Source organism: Nestor notabilis, unplaced genomic scaffold (assembly GCF_000696875.1).
Source record: "Nestor notabilis isolate BGI_N333 unplaced genomic scaffold, ASM69687v1 scaffold3013, whole genome shotgun sequence".
NCBI classification, from domain to species: domain Eukaryota; kingdom Metazoa; phylum Chordata; class Aves; order Psittaciformes; family Psittacidae; genus Nestor; species Nestor notabilis.
The window spans coordinates 9,841-33,683 of NW_009922176.1; the positions used below are offsets into that span (position 1 = coordinate 9,841).

At 39.2% G+C, this 23,843-nt stretch overlaps 1 protein-coding gene across 1 annotated transcript; it reads right to left on the minus strand.

Moving 5' to 3' along the window:
• Positions 1 to 3,799: 3,799 nt before the first annotated feature.
• On the minus strand, positions 3,800 to 22,336 carry TRA2A (transformer 2 alpha homolog (Drosophila)). The gene is made up of 7 exons (XM_010011485.1): positions 21,803 to 22,336; positions 18,900 to 19,065; positions 14,759 to 14,947; positions 6,396 to 6,511; positions 5,752 to 5,859; positions 4,966 to 5,033; positions 3,800 to 4,803 (listed from the first exon to the last, which is right to left on the minus strand). The coding sequence occupies exons 2-7, from the start codon at positions 18,930 to 18,932 to the stop codon at positions 4,793 to 4,795; spliced, it is 525 nt and encodes a 174-aa protein (XP_010009787.1). The 5' UTR covers positions 18,933 to 19,065; positions 21,803 to 22,336; the 3' UTR covers positions 3,800 to 4,792.
• Positions 22,337 to 23,843: the final 1,507 nt, after the last annotated feature.

Sequence of the window (23,843 nt, forward strand, 5' to 3'; positions counted from 1 at the left end):
GAGGAGGATGAGGGTGGAATCACAGGTGGGGCTGGTGGAACAGTCATTCAATCTGGTTCTTGGTGACCACAATTCTCTACTCTTGATCCCTAAAGCATCAGACACCTTTGTGGTTGGAGAGCCCCACCAAAAACAAAAGAAGAAATTAAAAATTAAAAATAAAAGGTTGACAACAGCAAAAAATCACTTTTTACGCTTCAAAAGTAACCTTACACAGGAAGCACCCCAAGCCTTCTGCACTGGAGCCACTTGTTCAAGAACTGATGCAAGGAAAGGTTTGCAGATCTTAGTTAAGGAAGATCCTCATTAATGTTTTGCCAAATAAATCTGGTTAATTTGAATGTGAAAGAGATCTGCTGTTAGATACCAGAGGTAACCCCAGCTGCTACCACAAAGGTCAAGAAGTCATTCTGTGTAAGGTGGTCTCTCACTTCCTCACGGAACCCAACAGACCTGCTGAAGTGGCTCATGGCCTTTTCGAGGCCGCTGGTGTATCTGACAGGCTTTTTAACGAGTGTTTCATTTTGTATATGTAAAGCAGTAGAAGGAAAAGTATTGAGGCTTATTTGTTCCAGTTTAACAAGTTTAACCCACACTGAGGAATTGTGATCATGGCCCTTTTTGTGCTGTCTGGACATACCACTGACCTGTTTCAGGGAAACTGCTTTTAACCTAAACTGGATCAAAGTGTCATATTCACAAATAGCTACTGACATAGAAGTCAGTTACTGACATCTGGATATTAGGAAGAATTTCTTCCCCAAAGGGTGATCAGGCATTGGAACACGCTGCCCAGGGAACTGGTGGAATCACCATGCCTGGAGAGTTCAAACATTGTGTAGACAAGACCCTAAGCGACATGGTTTAGTGGTGGACTTGGCAATCCTGAGGCAATGCTTGGACTTGATGATCTTAAAGGTCGTTTCCGACCTAGATGATTCTACGATCCTGTTCACAGCTCTGTGCGAGACAGAAAAACATTCCTCTGCTGAAACTGTCCAGAGACAGAAGCAATCCTACCTCAAATACTTTATGCAGAAGTAAAAATCAAGCAACACAAGAAATGATGTCTACAGGTACTGCAGACAGTGTGGCTTGAGTCTGCATTTGTGCTCTCCTTCACACTGCTGTTTAAGAGAGAAGGGCTCTGACTGCACACGAGGAAAATCTGCGCAAGCAAAAAGAGTTGCTTTTGCAGGAAGCAGTTTATCCCAGACTGTATTCCTTGTCTGGTCCAGAGAATTCACCTGAGTTTGAGAGGACTGCAGCCGCTAAGCAGAGTGGGCCAATAGCAAATGGCAGCAATAGCGTAAGTACAACTTGCTGTTCGTCCTGTGCTTTTCCAAAAAGCGTTCATCAGCTGGCTGGGTCACACCTCTGCCGTACCAGGCAGCACCACAGCCAACCGCTTTGGTAAGCACTGTGAGACCAAAGGCTTAATGTCATTACAGGTTTGAAGCAGACTCATAAAGGACAAATGACAAAATCGTATCACCTCAATAAACTTCACCTCATGGCCACCACCTTTATACACACACACACTCTCACACTTGCTCAGAAGTTATTTTGATCCAACATGTAAACCAGTATGTCTCTAGCTGTTGTCATCTGGTGCACAGTTTCCATTACACATAGCCCCAGGTTAGCCTGTGTAGCAGCACTTGTGAGAGCCCACTTCTCTGAAGCATTTGGGAACACAGTATATTTCAGAGCAAGTGTTATCTTGCATTCCGTATCCTATGCCTAGAATTGAGGCTATACAAAACCACAGATGAACTGTCAGGTTTGGCCAAACAGCATTTAAATATTCCCTGCAATACAACCCTGAACTCATTGTATTGTACTGTAGACCAGCACAAAGTAACACTGAGTTTCGTTACTTAGGTTGACTTTTTACTTTGTTGCAAAACTCTAGTAGTATTTACTCAGACTATGCTCCCGATTCCTGATCTAGAACTAGAAAAAGTAGGAAAGTGACTAGAGAAAAGTATAGATCTATTTAACCAGCTGTGTTTAGAGACACTGTGTAAGAGCTATACAGGCTATTTCATTTAATAAACAATCAGGAACTTATAGAAATGGTGTTCCTGAATCTATTCACAACAAAGTGGATATGAGGCTTCCACCCTTGAGGAGAACGCAAGCCGTGAAGTTAGAGAAAACTGCTAACACAGAAAATGTGTGTGTAACTCTGCCCAACAGCTCTCAGTTAAAAACTAGCAATACTTCAAAAAATACACAAATGAGGAAATAGATATAAATCATCTATACCAATTCAGGACTGACAATAAAATTCTTCCCTGTGAGGGTGCTGAGGCCCTGGCGCAGGTTGCCCAGAGAAGCTGTGGCTGCCCCATCCCTGGCAGTGTTCAAGGCCAGACTGGACAGGGCTTAGAGCAACCTGCTCTAGTGGAAGGTGTCCCTGCCTGTGGCAGGGGGTTGGAACTGGGTGATCTTGAAGGTCCTTTCTAACCCAAACCATTCTACAATTCTATGATCATCCACCCATTACATACATGTGCTGGTATGCCCAATACAGCAAGAATTACTGCTGTCACCTCTTCTTCAAATAGACTGAATCGCATCAGTCAGCATAAAGCACAAAACGCACCACACAATACCTCACTGTTGCCACTTAGAGCTTTACATGGGCTCGTGACAAACAGGATTGTCAGGTTGTTAGGTCTGACTGTTAGAAAAAACAATGTCCAAGCTACAGATTAAGATGCTTCTTTCTAACTTGAAGACAACATGTTTGTTGAACTGCTCCCCAGCTGCCTCACACAACTTTCTGACCCTTGGCGATTATTGGCCACAAATCACATAACCTGGCAAGAAGTAGCCACCTCTTCCCGCACTTCCCATTATTACAACTCCTTGAGCCCGAATGCCGCCCCAGCCGGCACTGTGGCCATTTCCCACATGCTTTTGCATCCATTTGCCTCGCTATTTCTGCACATGACTCTCATCAAGTTTGAAAGAACAAAACCAAAATTAAGAATATGAAGAGTTGTCCATGTTGAGACTTTGGCACTTTGGTTCACAGAGAACAATTTTCCTAATATTTCCTAATTGGTCGGGATCACCAATAAATACCAGTTACACCATCAGAGCTGGAATGTTAACTTCAGTGTTTCAGATTCTCTGCTTCCATTTGACTGAGAGTTTTCGACTGCAATTTCTGAATAATATGTAACGGATAAGAAGTATTGAGCAATAACCACTGAGAACTTGTTTTGTCACCAATTTCTCCTCGTTCATTGTATCAAGCTCTTAAAATAGCTGGATGTGTGTATTCCTTTTAATTACTTGATAATAGTTCCTGGCACTGACATTGATAAATATTTAACAAAATGACATTTCATATGCTTACCCTCTTAAAATGCTGACAAACTTTTGGTGGCACTCCCTGACAATCAGGATGAAATGATTTTTGCTGCAAGGGCCTTGTAGTCCTATTCCTTTTGCTGTGCCAACATCAACATTCAACCAGCCACATGGCACATTATTTCAGAGGGCAAAACCTGCCAGAAGTCTAAACAAAGTCAATTGTGTTTCTTCTCCTTAAACCATCTCACCATGAGCCCAGTGAGTGCCAAAGCTGGCACAAGGGGAAGCTGGACGACCCGCTCTGTTTCACCACCCTGTGTAACCACTGGCGGATTCTCAGGGAAGACAAGGCTCCCAAGAAGACAGGCAAATGCTGACTTTATTATCCATACAGCATTATCAAGTCTCATTTAATCTGTATCCCAAGGTGACGCAAAATGCAGGAACAAAAGACAAGAAACCACGTCTCAGTGGAATTAACTTTTATTGAGGAGGGAAAAAAAGGTTTACGTGTAGTTGTAGGTTTTTCCATCCATACTTCCAAAACTCCAAAAAGGGCTGGAAACAAAACTTGCTTAATCTTTACTGCAACACCAAAACGTTGGTGGGTTTTATTGTTGCCCTTTTAAATGAACAGCAAATTATATAACTAATTGCCATGTTCAATAAATATTTTCTTTCCTGTACCGATTAAGGGGAAATATTCAACCCAGTACAATAAACCCCCCAGGATTTTTACAGTTTTAACTTCAAATGTTATCCACTGTGTAGCAATTCAGAAACTTTGTCTATAAAACACAGACTCAATTTTGAGTGTACAAGGATCTATTTTTCCCAGTCTGTCAAATACCAAATTTTGCTCTAGCTCAAATAATCTACACTCAAAGCAACTACCTGACAAATAAAGAACAACAAAACAACACAAAACAAAAACAACCAAGTCCTCTGGTTCATGACTATCTAAGTAAATTTGACATTACAGAAAAGGCTCAAAGTCTTACTTGTTTATCAAAGTAATAGGTAAACATTTTAACAGAAACATTAACAAGTTACTTGGAAATGCAGGTTTCTATTAAAGTATCTGAGTGTGTATACTACATATGACATGCAAGCTTTAAAAATATCAATGCTCTCTTCTGATTAGTCAGGAGTCCAATTGTTTTAAAAACAAAATAGGAATGACTTCCAAAATGTATCAGCACTTTGGGGTCTATTTCAGTTTCATTAAGATGCTTTACTACACAAAAACTACAACAATTACAATATTTAAGAGTATTACAATAAGAAGGGATGGAAAACGGGAATACTTCAACTGAAATATGTATATTCTAAATGAACCAAAGATTTGTAAAAGAGCTGGATGGAGGACAAGGAAGAGAAGATGGGAGGGAAAGCAGTAGGGAAGCCAGGATGTGAACTTTGTATTTAAAAATCACGTCCTCAACTGTAACTCTTCTGATCATCAGTAGCGCCCTGCAAAAAAACCCCAAAAGACAATACCAGTTACTACACACACACTGAACACACATCTCAGCTTCCTTGCTTTCACATTCAGAATTCCCACTGATCAATTAATATTAGTAACAACAAGGTTTAAACCAGCCAGATTGTATTTATGCACATGTATTTACTTACTTGGACTATAAGAACGGGACCTTGATCGTGATCGGTATCGGCTATAATAAGGCGAGGGTGATCGTCTCCTTTAAAGGAAATTAAGAAGAAACCCAACAACATCCATTATGAAAGAAGGCTTATTCACACCACTTCTACAGAACATAACCATTTCCTTAGCACTGAAAGACTTGGCCTGCATGAATGATTTCAGCTTTATTTGCCTGTGGCTTACAGTTATTTAACAAAGCTTTTATATTTCTCTATTTGATGGGTTTAAAACTGTAAGATATTTCCAGACAAAGAATTTATTAAACTCTCACTAGCCCTGCGAACACATGAAGTGCTTCTCCAGATGCCTTCAATTCTTGTTGAACAACATTCTCTGAAACTAGATAACTTTCAAAACAGTGAGCTGGTTATGAAATGTCAAGCATTAAAAATCCCATCTACAAATAACCCCTTTTGAAACAGCACTGTGTGTCAGCTGTCCCTGGTTCTATATACAGCATGGAAAAATGACTTTCCTTTCTATATGTCCACTAGATTTACAGGGCACATACTCTACCTCCTTCAGGTAGCAAAATTAACTCCTTGCCCAACTGTTCACTGTACAACTGAATTAACATAAAAACTGGAGATAATGATCACTTTTAATCTCACAAAACTTAACACAATGAGGCTCTAGCGCACAGCAAGCACATATACAGAATCTTGCTATGAATGGAGTGACAGTCTTGTCACCTAACTTTTCAGGTTTTCCAACAAATCCACTGCTCCTACAGAAATCAAATAAAGGCTGGGTACCTGTATCTGTAGTCATATTCCTCATATCTGTCATATCCTCTGTCATACCCCCTATCATAATACGAGTCACGGCGACGGCCTGCTCCACCGCCACCACCTCCTCCACTGCTATTCAGGAAAAACCAAAAAACACAAAATCATCACTTTATACATCTACTCTTCAGCTTGGTTAATATGATTTAAAAGCTTTTTTAAAGTGTTTTTGTAAATCAGACACTTAAGACTATGCCATGCCAAAACAATCTCAGAACAAAACATTAAAACACCTTCAAAAATAAAACCCAAACAAAAAACCCAAGCAGCAACCCCACCATGGATTTGAGCCTAATTCCCATAATAATCAAAGGCAAAGGGGCACTACAGTATTTCAGTAAGCTAAGGCCACATTAACTGACCGTGCTGCGTATGTGTTTTTTAAAAATAACTCATTTTTTATAAATAGGGGCAATAAAGTACAGTAGAATTTAACAGTATACATGAACCACAGTAATGAATTCTTTGTGTTAATAACTTTGTGATAAGATACAATTGGCACAACTCTAAAATTTCAACAAAGTCTCTGTAATTCCGTTTCTTCAACCAGACTCCAAGCATTCAGTTTAAATCCATTTTAGCCCCATTACAGGAAATGAGTGAATCCTTACTGTGTTGGCCTGCCCATGTAGATGCCTGGGGTGGGTGTATGTGCTCTTTTGGTGATTGAGTAATCCACCCGAATCCTCCTGCCATCCAGCTCCATACCGTTTGCATGCTCCATTGCCTGCAGGAGACACAAGGAACAGGGGTGTGAAACCTGCAACCTACTGGTAGCAGAGGAAGGCTATGTACAGAACACATTATTTTCCATCAGAAAAGCAAGCCCTGCACGTGTTTTATTTAGACTGGTTACTAGTGCCCCACTGTGGTGAATGGCTCATCTCTGTCCCCTGGCCCGTTTGCCGGCAGTGCTACAGGACCGCACTGGGGTGCCGGAGTAACATGACACACAATCCCTTCCTAAGAGAGCACGGTGCTAACCACTAACACAGTCACTTCCCCCAGACTTTGTCTTCTGCCCATCAGAAAGGTAAACTGAAAATCAAAACATCTTTTTTTCTGAAAACTGCATCTTTCCTCCCGCCGTCTCTGACCCAGAGGGGACGGGCGGATTCAAAAGCTGTGCAAAACAGTGGCTTCCTGTAGGGTGCATATGGCCGGATTACTGCTAGTCGGCTGCCATTTCATGCTCTCCCAGCCTCCTGCCATCTCCCTTACAAGGACCTACTCCAGCAGAGCTTAGTAAAATGGCGGGTTCAGCCTACATGGATACCTAATTACAACCTTCCTCCCCACTCACTCTGACAATAGCAGCTCGCTAAAGCGATACACAGAAGGGGCTGCGCTTGAGAAGCCTGTGCCTTCAGAGCCGCCCGCAGCCCCTGCACACACTCACTGGGTGTTCTAGCCCCTGCTTCTACTCTTTGAGAATCAATACAATGGCCTTTCACAAACTCAAAATCCTGAAAATAGTTTTTCAAAGGAGCTCAGCGTACTTTTGAGAATTATATTCATGCACCAGTAACTTCACAAAAAAACCCAGCCATAAAAATTTAACGAACAGTTATTGCTGGACTTAATATTAAAATTTGCAAAGCAATTTTTTAATTTTTTTTAAATCCTCTTATCAGCTGCTCTGGGATCTCTGAAATACCAACACACACCTCTCCATGTCACTAGGCACAGCACTCTGCCCAGTATACATTATTTGTATTTTCCATGTGTGGAGTGTTACAATCTCGAGTTAAAGAACACAAACACTTTGCTACTATTTAACTGTGAGGAGCCACAGACAACCTCAAAATGAGAAGGTGCCTCTTAGCAGAGCTTTTTTTTTTTTTTTTTCTTTTTTTTTTATTAAATAATGAAGCAAACAACTCTTTGGAAATTTCACTTTTTGCTGCTAACAAGAACCTTACTGAATTAACATACAAGTCACAGGGGAGGAAACAAAAACCTGACACCCACATGACTACAATGTGATGCCCCCAAACTAGAAATGACTGAATTATCACTAACCTATTTAACTACACTTAGTTTGGTGTTAGTAGTGCTGTTTATATCTGTACTATACCGCCACCTAGTGAGTTCTGTTCTCGTACAAAGATAAGTCATCTACATTTGGCTAACTGCAAGCCAAAGAGCATTTCAAGGCTTTCAGCATACACTGAAGTATGTTAAGCGAATAAAACAGGATCGTTAACTTCAGTTTCACAGCCTTGAGACTTCTTTAAGTCCTGTTACACAAGGATGATCGAAATTAAACTAAATCTGTGCACAGATCCTAGGAATCTATGTGTGCACAGACCTAGAAATGAAAGCTGCAAGTAGCTGGTTGAAAAATTAGCTTCTTGATGAAAAGCATATTTCTGGAAATGCAGCAAGCAATATGCAAGTTATCTTGAAAGCTAAGGACGTTTCTGCTTCATGGCATTTTTATACCAACCAGCAACTTGCAGAGCTTAACCAACAAGAAGCCACCTCAAATCCAGAACATCTGGCACATGCCATTTAGTTAAAAGAATAAACACCTCTTTAAGAGGAAGAGTTCTTTGACATAAGGATGGTACAGAGAAGAGCAACATAACAGCAAGACATGAGGAACTGATTTTGAGACTTGTTTGTTTTGAATGTACCAAGAATGTGTAACATTTCAGTGGATAAAGATCAGTTCATAGTTACCAATCTGCATGAAACCCAGACACCCTGGTCACAGAATCTCATTACCTACTCAGTATTAAAACTTTTACTTTCTTAGCTTTCAACAGCTGTCAGCAACAACTGCCAACTAAAAAGTATAAAGCAAAGCAAAATAATCAAAGTATTTATTAAATATATTCACATAACAAAGCCTTTTACGGTTCTGACTGCATTCCCCCAAATGCAGAAAAGCCAAAACCCACACTAAGACATTATGAATCCAACAACAATTGATAGTAAGTATTACAATGAGTAACTGGAAATTCCTCCCAAACATACTTCCAAATTCTCTGCATTATTCTTAATGTGCACACATTATTCTTAATGTGTTTTTGAAACAAAGTACTTACACTGTTGGCTAAGGACTGCTGCTATAGGAGCAAAAGAACTATTTGAAAACCTTGTTTCAGCCAAGCGACACAACAGTGTTTATTTTGTACAAAGGCTGTAAAACCATTAGTGCTTCCAATGACTGAAACTTTTGTGTTTTCTTTTAGAACAGTTCATAATCAAATTTTGGATTTAAAATTTTATTAGACTAGCATGTAATATTCAAAACACATTTCAGTTTGCTTTTCTTACTGGTTTTGGGTATGCACAAATGCTGTGTTAAGAGCATCTAAATGTGAAAGTTTAAAAAATTGCACACTTGCTCTAACAGCGCAGAGGACATTCTCAAATATTGTTTAAAAGACAGAATTGTATTTCCATCACACAGAAGATTTTAAAAGACAAAAATCAAATTATACTGGGGTTTAAGACACACAATACCCTCATAGGAGCCTTTAACTGTCAACAGTCCATTCTTATTTTAACCTGGATTTTCTTTCAAATATCTGAATGTTGTTAAAAGACTTGCACAGCTTCTGCAAGATAAGCAAGCAAAGAGGATTCCTATAAGCATATACTGCTAGGTTTGGTTGCAAAGTTTAAGGAAAAAATGACTTTGTACGCCAGAATACACATCTATATGTCTGCAGTCAGAAAACAAGAGAATGGGATAGGGAATGGCAGGGGTAATAATTCAGCCTTAGAGTACAGTTTTAAACCTTCAGCAGGCTATCTATAGTAACAAAACTCCTTCAAATGATCATGTGTAAAGTGCTAGTTTGACAAAATGAGCAGTTCCCAAACTATAGGATGACAGAGCCTTCAGTGGCTCAAACAGTTAGAAAGAAAGCACTAAATTTAACAGATTTATATTTCATTTGATATTTATTACAGCATGTGGTGCTTCCTACATGTATTAGCAATTAGGTAGCACAAAGCAAGTTTGGAAACACAGAACTTTTCATTATATGCACAAATTTACAGAGGTGACTGGTACTTAAGCAATCAAAAGTTCACTGAAAAAAAATTAAACAATCTTTCAGGCTGGGTAATGCCTTGAAGAGCAGCTTGGACAAGGAAACAATGTGGGAAATTTCTGCAACCTCCACTGTGATCACTGGGGGAAAGGGTGTGGGGAGGAACAGGGGAGAAGAGACACTTGGCAGAGCTGATGTCACAATCACTTTACATTTCCACTATGGAGTTCCAGATACCATTTGTATTGTACAAGAGATCACAGAATCTACATTTCAACCGAGTAACTGCTTTGAATTACTTCAATGATGTGGCATCACCACAAAGTTAGCGATGCACAGACTGAATACACCTGAGCAGTCAAACACAAGCAATTTATGTTGGGACTATTCTGAAAATCTACTTTCATGATTTAAAAATAACTATGTAAGATACTGCCTTATTCTGTTTGCTGATTTTGGAAGGGGTTCTTATTTATTTTCTACCTGAAGTCCTTCCCATACCGTACTTAAGTGTTACCCGTGAAAACATCATCTCCACTGTATCACAGGTGCAGCATGGGACACTCAGATACAACAATTAGCCCTTCTGCCCCCAGTATACTGGTATCACCAGTTCAGGTTTGGATTTAATGAGGACATCTGAAAGGACTCTATGGAAAAAAAACAAACTAATGGGATGAAAAAAGAAACTATGAAACCCGATTTTTTTCCCCCCACACTTACTGTGGTCAAATTGAGTTCAAGTATCTGTGTCACTTTCGAACAAGAGTCAATTCATATTCTCTACTTTAAGGTTTTGGGGTTTTTTTAAGTATTATTAGAATATTAACAATGATCATTTTTTAAATATAATTTTCTGAGCTTAAACATCTATTGAGTGAATGTATTCTCTTTAAAGTGTACTTTAAAGAGTTTCAGAGTCAAGAAATACAGGATTTTAGAGAACCAGAATGAGTAACTGGATATGTTTCTGCAAGTATTAGCGATTTCATAGTATTTCAGAGTCTCCAGAAGTCTGCAACTTGTAATTCCAAACATTTGAGACCTTCTTGTGTTCTTTTCTGGTATATTAAGGTCGCTTTTGATACCACAAATAGTATTTAAAGCATTTCTTCAACAAGCTATGGGGGAAGTTTTGGTCAATAATCATGCTTCTAAGGCGGTCTGCTTGCACCACAAATTAAATGTCTCACAAATTAAAGTGATAAACCCTGTTATTCCGGTCTTTGGTAACTGAATTATGTTAATAGTTCTGTTTGTCTAGATAAAGTTTGTACTGATTGCTAATGAACACTACTTCAGAAAACAGTTCTGAAAGATGGTCAGAACTATAAAGAGCATGTAACTAGCATCAGAAATCAGAAAATACCATGTTGCCAACAGCTGCTGTAGCTAATGGTTGTCAGATGAGTTCCTGCTGCAGATATATAGTACAATCACAGTATTCTCAAACGACAATACTTCATATTCTGAGTTACTAAAAAGCTTGATAGTGGTGTATTAAATCCCCAGTAACTGTAGTAAACAGCCAGCACTTTTTACTCATCATTCTCTCAATTTATTGTTAACCCAAGATAAACAATCCCCTCCACCAACCCCCTCACCCCTTCTCCTACTATATAAAAATTTGGGTTCCTTTAAACACAGAAACAAAATCCTAATGTGATGATCAGGTGAATATCCTCTATAGTTTAGTGTAAATATTGCAAAATGACAGTATTACAACACTGGCTCAGTGCTATGCAAGTCTCAGTATTGTCAGTGTGAGACTCGTACATGTAAGAAAGAATGCCAATCTTGAGAAACAGGTCTTGAACAGATGGTTACAGATCTTGACCTTTGCATAATGTTGCACATGTGGTTCTCAAGACTTAGCAGAAGGATGGCCAACATAAGACAAGATATTGCAACACACAAGACAAAAAAGCAATACCAAGTTTTACTTTCTGTTTAGGTTTTTGGGGGGGGTTGTTTTAATATAACTTTATAAAAAATGAAAAGCACTACACCATAAGAAAGAATACCTTTTCTTCTAGAGAAGGGTAGGTAACAACACAAGGTTTTTAAACAGGTTTTGAACTAGCACACCAAAATTTTGAACATTAGCACAGCAAAGCCTCAGGTTTTCTGGACAATCATCAATCCTCAACATTTATTGTCTGCTATCATGCTCTGAACTAAAGACAGTGTCTGCGAGCATCTTCAGTATGGGTCAGAACATAAACAACCCTGTCAAGTACTATCTAGCAAACGCTAGACCACTGAAATAAGACATTTGATGGAAAAGAAACCTTCAGTCAGACCATAAAGTTGCATCTCAATCTCAGTGGAGTTTCAAACAGAGTAGAAGAGATTCCACAAGAAATCTCCTTTACAATGGATACATGCATCCAATGTTTCTTTCCCAGTCCTGTTAAGGTGGAATGACTGAAGCTACTGTGATGCTGACAGCTGCTCAACCTAGTAGTTGTCAAAAATTAATAAATCTCTGCTCCTCTTTATAACTAAGATGATCATAAACAGTTAACAAGGCTGCTAATCAATTTGAAGTTCTGAAAGTCTAAAACAGCTTAAGTTAAAATAAACTTTACTACTGCCCCTTTGTTACTTTTAGAATACAGCAAAGTATTACCTTTAAGAAACGCTATTTTCCATGGTCCTGAGGGACTTCAGCTGTTACAGAAACCACTCAGTACTGATACTGACCAATCTTAAACTAAGTTATTAAAGTTTAAACATAGCTACTCAGAACTCATTTGGTGTTGAATTTTAATATTGAGTGTTTATGAGAGCATGTCAACTTAGAGGCTTCCCCATTTTACCTTTCCTGGAAGGACAACAGTAGAGACGATGGGAAATCCTCATTCCTCTGTAGAGTTCTACATACTTATAATTCATCTATGACTACTTTAGAAAGACTGAAACGCACTTCTAATATATTCTCTTTGTTCAGATGCTTAGGGTGTTGGAAGTTTGGGGTTTTGGTTTAGGTTTTGGGGTGGGTTTTTTTTTTTTAAGAGAAAAGGTAGTTACTCAGAACAACAGTAATTCAAGTGTCACTGCTTTTATGCATACTCAACTTTTCAGATTTGATCCATCTTCCACACAGAGAACTACTTCATGTCCTTCAAGTGTTCTCCTACAGGACCCATAAGAAGAGCTTCATGCCTGTAGCTATATTCCCTTTTCCCACACTAGCTGCCATTCATTGCCATTGTCAAATCCGTCCTCAATGTCCATGAAATAAGTCAAATAAAGTTTTTCTCCAATGCTTTTTGCCAAAACATTTCAGTTACGTAAATTCCAAGTGTTGGGAAGTTTTACATCCTTTTTCCCTCTTCATGGACTAGCCCATTGGGTAGGGAAAAAAAAAGGGTTTAATTACATTCCCAATTATTTCAGTTCCTAAGATGCTCATCTTTATTTCTGTATTTTTTGACTGTAAGTAACATCCCATTTTTACCTCTGCATTCCATTTCGCCGTATCTGCCAAACCAGCTTTATGCTAAACAAATTACTTCATGCTATTTATATGGAACATTTTAAGAAATGTATGGTGTCATGCATGACCATTGCCCATGGCAACGAGAAAAAAACCTACTTCTGAAGACATATGAAGTTGTAAAACAGACAATACTGGCACACAGATGTGATAAGAAATATTGTGCAACTATTTTGTACATTAAATGTTCTACAAAACAGTCATAGTTTCAAAATCCCACTAAACTCAGAGTGCAAAGAAATACAAAGCTAAAAGAAGAGAGCAGGCCACTGAAGATGGAATATACAGCTATCCATCCTATTAACTCCCCTCTCTACCTGTCTAAGTGATAGTGGGGAAAATACAGAAGGGAGGCTAAAGGAAATTTGTGTCCTTTTACTTACCCCTAGCAACCTGCAACAAGCACACATCTACAAACCCTACTCTTCCCATAAACTGATTCTCTGTGGATCACACCCTACATCAAAGATCAGAACTGAGTCTAGTTCAACCAACTCACCCACATAACTTTTTTCATTAAAATATCATCAACTAGCATCAGTTTTCATTTTTCAGCTACTGACAGTAGGTTCCACAGCTGTCACCCTCCCTCCCTTCAATGCTAACTGAGGAATCACATCCAAACATTATGAATACACTTAGCAAATGTAAACAGAATCACAGCAAATCTGAAACATGTGCCCAAGAGTATTAATCCACAAAGTCTGTGACTCAGTTTGCCCAAAATAAAGAGATAATCCCAGACTGAGAGCCTAAAGAAAAAAGCCCAACTTTTAATTTTTTTTTCCCCAAAAAAGTCTTTACTTTCAATAGCAATTTCGCCTACAAATTTCAGTGTATTTGGTAAAGCTCACAGTATCCTTCCTTACACATGTAAAGTACTGCTTACTGTGATGAACCGTAATACCAGCTGCTGTTTGCATCTTTGGATTCTTTCCTTACAGATCAATTATACTAACAACTCAGTCCAAATGTAAATAGCTATCTGTATAAATAGCAGACACTGACCAACGCACAAATCAAGACAAACTCCACTATCTTTCAAATGCACAATGATGTGCTTTTAAAGAAGAAAATGTGAAGCAAAGAGAACCTTCAGAACTTTAGTAGAGAAAATTACTCTCAAAAAATAACTTTAAAAATGTTTCAAAATACTACAAGACTTTTATGTCTAAAGATTTACTTTCATTCTGAAGCAACAGACTAAAATCAATGCACAAGCTCATTAGTGATTCAATGCAGCTCATGGTCAAAATTTACCCAAGCATCAGAACACTGAACTAAACTGCTCATCTGTTTAAAAGCACTATGTTGTTTGAACAAAATATTTTAAACTAATCTCACTGTGAGAACCTGCTAGTGAAATATGCATTCAAAAACATTGGTTTGTGTTTTACAGAGATAGCGATGAAGACAATGAACAAAGAGCACACCTGTTACAAGTAGCAAAGCATGAATTTACCTCTTTAGAATCATCAATTCTCTCAAAATAAACAAAAGCAAATCCTCTTGATCGTCCAGTCCGTTGATCATAAACCACATTGACACCAGTCAGAGGTCCGTAACGGGAGAAGACTTCACGCAAATCCCTCTCCGTGGTATACAAACTGAGACCAAACACTCCAAGGCAGGTATTAGGATCTGGATTAGCCTGGTAAGACAAATGTTCAACTCCAATTAAGTTTATATAAAACAAGTTAAGCATTCTCGTATCAAGATTTCTCAATTACTAACAATTTTTAATCTGAAGAAAACGATACACTGTTTACTACAAAACTTAACTTGAGCAGTTATCATTTCAATATTCCAATTTTCAAGAAGAACCTGTTTTCCTGGCATTTTAGAAAAAAAAGACAAAGAGGAATGTGTGTTGGTGAAAAACTCATTGATAAAAATTAAGTATTCTTATTACAGAAAAGCTACAGAATTAACAGGAACCTACTGGATTAGTCTTTCACGCTTGAATCACCAACAAGCTAACAGATGACATTAGTGTGTGCTAGGAACAGGTCAGCCTGCCTCAACTCCCACCATTAGCTCTTCTGCACCATCACCACCAGTACTGTGCACACTGCATCCAGTCGCACACACTAAATGCATTTGGGCACTTCAGCACCAGCAGTTGAACTATAATTTAGTTACTACCAAAGCTTCCTCCTCCTTCAACATTTCATATCCAACTATACTGAAAGTCAATATTCAAATTTGAGGGTCTTTCTCTGCCCACTTGTGAGCTGGATGAAAGCCACCTGCTTCTTTCATTTAGAGAGTAACAAGCATTGAAGGCCAGCTGCGTGAATCTCGTTTACAAGACAACTCTTGAATCTTTAACATGATGTGGGATACAGATCTGCTTCATACATGTCACTTCAACTAAAGGAAGTCAAATATGAATTTTTCTGTCAACTGCTTGATGTCCAAGTGGAGACCAGTGACACTCCTCAGGGGTCAGTGTTGGGACCGGTGTTGTTCAACTTCTTTCTCAGCAACATGGACAGTAGGAATGAGTACACCCTCAGCAAGTTTGCTGTCAATACCTATCTGTGTGGTCCAGTCAATACGCTGGAGGGAAGGGATGCCACCCAGAGAGACCTTAACAGGCTCAAGAGGTGGACCAATGCCAACCTCATCAAGGTTAGCAAGGCCAAGTACAAGGTCTTGCACCTGGATTGGGGCAATCCCAAGCACAAATACAGGCTGGGCAGAGACTGGATTAAGAGTAGCCCTCAGGAGAAAGACTTGGCAGTACTGGCTGATGAGAAGCTGAACATGACCCAGCAGTGTGCACCTGCACCCAGAAAGCCAACTGCATCCTGGGCTGCATCAGAAGAAGTGTGACCAGCAGATCGAGGGAGGTGATTCTCCCCCTCTACTCTGCTGGAGTCCAGAGGAGGCCACAAAGATGATTAGGAGGCTGGAGCACCTCTCCTAAGGAGACAGGCTGAGAGAGATGGGCTTTTTCAGTCTGGAGAATAGAAGGCTCCAGGGAGACTTAAGAGCAGCTTCCAGTGCCTAAAGGGGGCCTACAGGGAAGCTGGAGAGGGACTTTTTATAAGTGCAGATAGTCATAGGACCAGGGGGAATGGCTTTAAACTGACAGATGGGAGATTTACATTAGATATTAGGAAGAAATTCTTCACTATGAGTGGGGCGAGACACTGGCACAGGGTGCCCAGAGAAGCTGTGGCTGCCCCATCCCTGGCAGTGTTCAAGGCCAGGTTGGATGGGGCTTGGACCAACCTGCGCTAGTGGAAGGTGTCCCTGCTCGTGGCAGGGGGCTAGAACTGGAAGACCTTTAAGGTTGCTTCCAACACAAATCATTCTGTGATTCTGCAAAATTGTACAATTTCTCTGTTAGGTTAAAAGTTGCTCTACATGCCACAGAGTTCATGTAATTCCAATTCCACTCTAAGAATTATTTTGACATAAATTAGTATTTTTCCAGTTAAATATCTGGCACCTGTTATTCTAGATTCAGCCATTTAAAATGGCAGCAACAGTCACCGGGATTTAACGCTTCTGTTAAAATAACAACTGGAAGTTGACACAGCCGAAATACGTGTTTCAGTTTCAGATTTTCAAAGCCACTGATGCACAGTAATTTATGCCACAGAACTTGAGTTTCAGCCCGATTCAAAGAACAAACATATTTAGATCTTCTGTCATGTTCTTTTCAGTGCTTTTGTTCAGGAATCCATTGTGAAAATAAGATGTCCAAACTATTAATATATTTGAAGTTTCTTTCTTTCTTTCCCTTTGCCAAAGTTCAAACTTCTGTTTCAAGACATGAATCTTCTACAATTCCTTATTATAGCTGAAGAGCAGAGCACAACCTAGCAGTTTGTCATTTGAAAGTTTTAATTATAGAGGTTTAGGCTTCTTTAATAATACATATTTCAATCTACCTGATAATTCAGTGGCACTAATAGTCTTTTTATTACTCAAACTCTTGTGATTCTAATGAAATCCCTCAGTCTTTTAAATCATTGTTTGAACACGTCCCTCCGCACATTACATACCAGTGTTGTCCTTTTTTTACATCCCCCATACACTTAAATCCAATTACATTTTCTAGGCAAGAGAAGTACTGAAAATCAGTTTCCATACCCAAAGCAGCAAGTGACAGTTACATCACCACTGGAAGCACTAAACTGACTGCAGAGGACTAAAAGCTTTATATTAGGCTTTTGTACTGCCTCCCATCAACACAGTATGCAAGTCCTCTCTACAAGATCAGAAGTGGCAAAATTGCTAGCAATTTTCCTAGTGTCTTTAGGACCTTGTTATTTAGGGGACTCAAATCCGGTTGATTTCAGTTTTGTTTTGACACTACTAGAACTACTCCTAAGAATTAATGTGAAACTCACTGTGAAAACAACACTGTTTCATAGTCACTTCCAAGGCAAAAAGGCTTCTTTGCAGAGCAATATATTCTAATATTTCCTAAAGTAGTAAAGTGGATTCATTCATCTCTTACCAGGAAATCTGCTAACCCTTTTGAAGTTCAGTTATTCCTGCCAATTTTCAAGACATTAGAGGCATATTTACTACATCATGATTACACACTGGCAACAATCCACAAGACGTGTAACTATGAACACTGCTTCACAACAGCTTAAGCCACTGTACATTAGTGCTGCTTTAGTCTTGCCCTTTTTCATACACTCTTGTCTTCTCCCTCACATTGGTATTATCTGGTCCTGGTGAGCTGCTCCACCAAGGTGAGCCTGCAAAAAAAACTACACTCTTGCTATTTATTTTTATTTTTTTTTAAAGGATTAGTAACAAACTAAACCAGACTAAATCTAAAAGGATCAGAAAGTACCATGGTCCTCACAAAGAAAAACAGGCAGACCTGTATTTAACAGCTCTCATTTAGGTCTGTCTGAAGTGATGTGGAATCGGGAGCTAAGGCACTGATATGGATTTTAAAGGCCATTGGGAAAAAAATCTCTCAGAACAACCTAAGATGTTAGATCTTGGTTGGTGTACCTATACTTCCTCTTCTCCATCTTCTCCATACAGAGATACTTCTCATTTACCTTTTGAGAGGCTTACTGATCCTTTTCTTAACTGTAAATTTTCCTATTACACATTAACTAGTAATACATGGGTTATTTTGTCAAGCTAAAAGCAATTTAATTACTCAGAGGTATAAAATCACAAGCAACCTTCAACACAATATACTGTTTGTTATAAGCAAATAAGCACTTGAGAGTTTTCTTCTTTGGCTTCCCTACTCAATCTTATCAACACTGTCCAGTTGCAAGCATGCACAGAAGAGGTCTTGTTTTTGTGAAGGGTACATGCACTTGGAATTGTAACTGAAAAAAAAACGAAAAAAAAACCAAACAGAAAAATCAGAAGAGTTCAACGTCTACAGCAGATGGAAGCAGATGCCACCCTATCTGCACATCCCGACCTTGCAATGGTATGGTTTTCAGTCAACTTCTACAACTGCCGTGCCAGCTGCCCCCTGCCCCAAATTGCCGTATCGCCCAGCATCAAGAGAGCACATCAAATTCAGCCTGCAGGTAACCTGGACTACACTGATGTAAGCAGCAACTCGTTTTTGATACTCAGCCTTGATGAACATGACATACTCTGCTGCCAGTGTGCCTTCTCCTGTTGGACATTGGAGAATGACTACGGCTCCTTCGGCGACGGTATTCTGGCGTGTATGATCTGCTTCGAGAACGTCTCCTATGGGAATGAGAATGGGATCTGGAACGAGTGTAACGTCTGTGCGAGTGTCTTCTGGACCTGGATCTTCAACAAAAAGAAAAATGTGAGTTAGGCATATGCACATGATGTATTGAACTGTAAGCCTTACATTTCCTGAAGAAAAATGTATTTTTTTTAAGACACAATTAAAATAGCTAAATTTCTCCTACTCTGCACATCTGAAGATTGTGTGGATCTCTAATAACCTGCTCGATAGCATCATTTTTAACTTTGTGAAAGTGCTTCTGGCATACAATGAGGATTACATTCATAACAGTTTTCAGGAAGTTCAAAGTTTAAATTTTTATCTGCTTGGCTGCACAAGTAACTAACGCTTGTACAATGATACAAAAACCAGATATGCCACACTGTAAAATACTGTCTTGCCTGTAAAAATGGAAAGATCTAGCAGCACAACAGTGCAGCAGTATCTACAAATGAACTTCACCTGGGCTTTAAAAGTATTCAAGACCAAAAAAAACCTCTGCTTAACTTCTCAAGCATTTCTTTGCAGACATCTAGCCAATGATTAGCTCAGTTTTGTTACAGAATCATAGAATACCAGGTTGGAAGGGACCTCAAGGATCATTTGGTCCAACCTTTCTAGGTAAAACATGACCCAGACCAGATGCCCCAGCATCCTGTCCAGCATCATCCCAACGTTGCATGATTTCATACAGGCATTATGTTAGTCATCTGGCTAAACACTGCAAGAGAAGTGTCGTGGTTTAAGCCCAGCCGGCAACTTGGAACCACGCAGCCGCTCGCTCACTCCCCCCCCTTTTTCTTCCTCCCCCCGCTCCCGGAGGGATGGGGAGGAGAATCGGAGGAATGTAACTCCCACGAGTTGAGATAACAGCTCTCTAGAAACTAAGGTATAATACAAACCACTACTGCTACCAATAATAATGATAAGAGGAATAACAAGGGAAAAGGACACAACCGCTCACCACCCGCCGACCGATACCCAGCCCGACCCGAGCAGCGATCTGGGCCTTCCGGGTAACTCCCCCCAGTTTATATACTGGGCATGACGTGCTGTGGTATGGAATACCCCTTTGGCTAGTTTGGGTCAGGTGTCCTGTCTCTGCTTCCTCCTGGCTTCCCCTCCTCTCTGGCAAAGCATGAGACTGAGAAAGTCCTTGGTCAGAGTAAACATTACTTAGCAACAACTAAAAACATCGGTGTTATCAGCGTTGTTCCCAGACTGAAAGTCAAAAACACAGCACTGCACCAGCTACTAAGAAGGAGAAAAAATGACTGCTGTAGCTGAACCCAGGACAGTAAGCTATAACATTAGGCTGAGCTTTGGGAATTCAGAGCACAGTAACTCTTTTTCAGCTGCCCTAGTACAAAGCATATGAATAGGGAAGATGGAACACTGACCTCTCTCAAGAACTGCGGAGGGGCAGGGAAGGGGGGAACATGACACAATAACAACATAGTACTATGAAGTGCCTCTTTTCCCTCTAGAGCTACAAATGCTGTTTTCTGTCTTCTCTCTCCATTGACAAAAGGAGGATTAGGTAGTTCCCTCCATTTTCACCAGTAAGATGGTACAAGGGAAGAGAGAAAATAGGTGGTATAAGCCAGGTAACATTTATGACATATTGTCCTGGTTTCAGCTGTAACAGTTATTTTTCTCCTTCCTAGTAGCTGGGGCAGTGCTGTGTTTCAGCTTCAGTCTGAGAACAGTGCTGATAACACACAGATGTTTTAGTTGTTGCTCAGTAGTGCTTACCTTGATCAAGGACTTTCTCAGTATCATGCTCTGCCAGTGAGGAGGGGCACAGAAAGCCAGGAGGAAGCAGAGACAGGACACCTGACCCAAACTGGCCAAAGGGGTATTCCACACCACAGCACGTCATGCCCAGTATATAAACTGGGGGGAGTAAACCAAAGACCCAGATGGCTGCTTGGGTCAGGCTGGGTATCACTCAGTAGGTGCTGAACAAGTGTGCTGGGCATCATTTGGGCTTACTGGTTGTTTTGCTTTTTCCCCCTTCCCTTTTTAGTTTTATACTCTTGCCCCTTATCATCATTATGAGTAGTAGTTTTACATTATATTTTAGATATCGGACTGTTCTTATCTCAACCCATGAGCAAACTCTCTCAGAACTATAAAACCTGGCCTCTGCAAACACACACTAGAGGCAAAAAAACATGGAGAAGGATATGTGTAGCATTGAAAAATGAATTTAAATCATAAAGCTCCCACAAATCAAGAAGCTCTCCATGCCCAATTTAAATCAGTTATCAATTTTGTTTTTAAAGCCTGCAATGAAGGAATGTCAAGAACTTCCTCAAGTAGCATCTTACAACAGTTACAGTGCTTACTCCTTTTATGTAACCCAGACTACCTTTGCTGCAGTTCTCACTTGACTTTTTTTTTTCCACCTGAAGGAGAGGTCCACACAAAAGTCTGTCCCCCCAGAAAATGATTTGGGTGAAGGAGGCAGGAGCTTTTACAGAACTGACATGTAATCTCTTTTCTCTCCCTTCTGGAAGAGATAAACCTACACATTTTAGTTGTTATTTCTACATTACTTCTTTTATTTATATTACTTTCCCTATTCACACTCATGCTTTATTACTCATGAGCTCTAATCTCAACTTTGTCAACCTATGTGACCACTAACATGGAAATTAACATAGCCCTGGTTAATACACCCCACAAGGTTTATAATTTTTTGCAACAGGAGAAAAGAAATCTCATCAATGGACCAAAAGAACAGACATAAGCAGTAACACTAAATTAACATAAGTAACTTCCTGGACCTACCTTGATTTTGATCTTGACCTAGAGTGCGATTCAGAATGTTTGGAAGCCCGCGATGGACTGCGAGATCCTGACCTGCTCTCCGATTTTACACGAGCAGGACTCCCAGCTGGAGATTTTGACTGGGAGCGAGACTCCTAACAAAAAAGATAGTATTAAAAATGGTATTGGTTGTATAAATGCCTAACTCCTAACATTTAAAGTACAGTAATTCTATTATATTGATTGCTCCTGAAAAACAAATGGTTAGGCAATACCCTCCAAAACAAATTTCATTTTGCTAACCCACTGTTAATATTGTATGCTTTCCTCAAATAAGTCCCTGCTTGAACCAGATCACCAATTCTCTATTAACTAAGTAATCATGCAAATTCATCTACAACTTGATCATACAGACACTGGAACATAAACCATACATTTACTTAACCTAGGACCCATTCATTCTTCCAGATTCTTTTAATTCTACTTCACTCTTGCTTTCTACTTTTCTTCATTCTTCATTGAGTTTTTCATTTTTCATACTTCGTGTATTCTTCCCCAATTCAAACAATTCATTATAGCCTTAAAAAAAATATTCAAGTGCTTCTATCTGACCAATCTTCTGTTCAATTTTTTCCCCCATTCAATTTTAATTTTCTGATCTTTAATACTTTTCATTAGCCTTCTTTTATCTTGATTTATCTTCCACATTCTTGGAAAAAACTCTTCAATTTCTTCACGAACATTAACCTTAATGGAAAAAGAACATTTAGTATATTTAAGCACGTGGGGATTATAAAACTCTGCTGGAGTTCAGCTGTTATCTACCAAATTGAAAAGCCAGCAGGTAAAGTGCAAGAAACTATTTTATAAAACAACTTAAAAAAATACTCTTTAAAACTGTATAAGTGTCTATGTTCTAACAATGAGCTTACTGAGTTCTCAGTGCTTTACTCTATTTTCAAATCTACCCTCCTCCCCTTTCAAATTTTTTGTAAGATACATAGATACACTAAAAAACTAATCAGTACAAGTATTGGTATCAATAACTGTGATTCCCCCCTAAAATAATAGCTATGTACTTCTCAGTATCAAATATCCCCAATTCTACCCCTACACATTATTACTAAGACACTCTTAGTTCAATAAAATGGCCAAAGATTTTTAGTCAAAACCTATCTATTCACATACTTACTCGCATAATACATGCACACAGACATATGCAACAAAGTACTTTTCTTCCTACTTTATCTTCCTCATTGTTATCCTGTTTTCCTTGCATACAACTTAATCCATATAAACCAAGATGTGTAATAGTATGGTTCAAAGCAATCCAACAGAAGTAAAGACAGGAGGGTTTTTTTCTTGCATGGTTAAGGCACACAAGAGAAAAACTAGGAAAACAAGCAAACAAAGAGCTGGTTAGGATTTCCTCACATTTTAGTTTACAGCATTTCTAGGGAGCTCAGCTATATAAACCTCTACAGAGTAGTATGCTATAGAAACCCGTAACTACAGAAGTGCAAAATTCTTAATTAAAAAAACGTATAGCAAGTCCCCCCTCCCATATTACATTTCACATTTATTTGCATCATTTCTCCTCCTGCCTGTCCTCTCTGTATTTTTCTTAATTTATTTCTTAGTCTCCCTATGTCCAGACTTGGATTTTCTTTTGCAGTTAAATTCTCCACTACTTTGGCCTGAAGTTCTTTTCAAAGGATACTGTCCTCGCATTTCAAGACAATACATTCACCAGAAACGGAACCTGAAAGACTCGGTTAAGTAAGTCCCTAGAAAGGACAAGGGACACATGCAGAATGTCCCCTGCTGGGATAACAGACCTGCCAAACTTAGCAATGGAGGCCAAATTTGAAGCTTGGCTGTGACACGTGGATCATATAATCAGGGCTACATTACATGTTACCATTATAAGCTATCTACTAATCTAGCTACATGACTTTAATTGAATAAAAGAATTTTTTGTGCACTTAAATATTACATATTTATTTTTACATTTGAAATCCACAGCTCACTGTAAAAGATACATTTCCTTTTATAACCACTA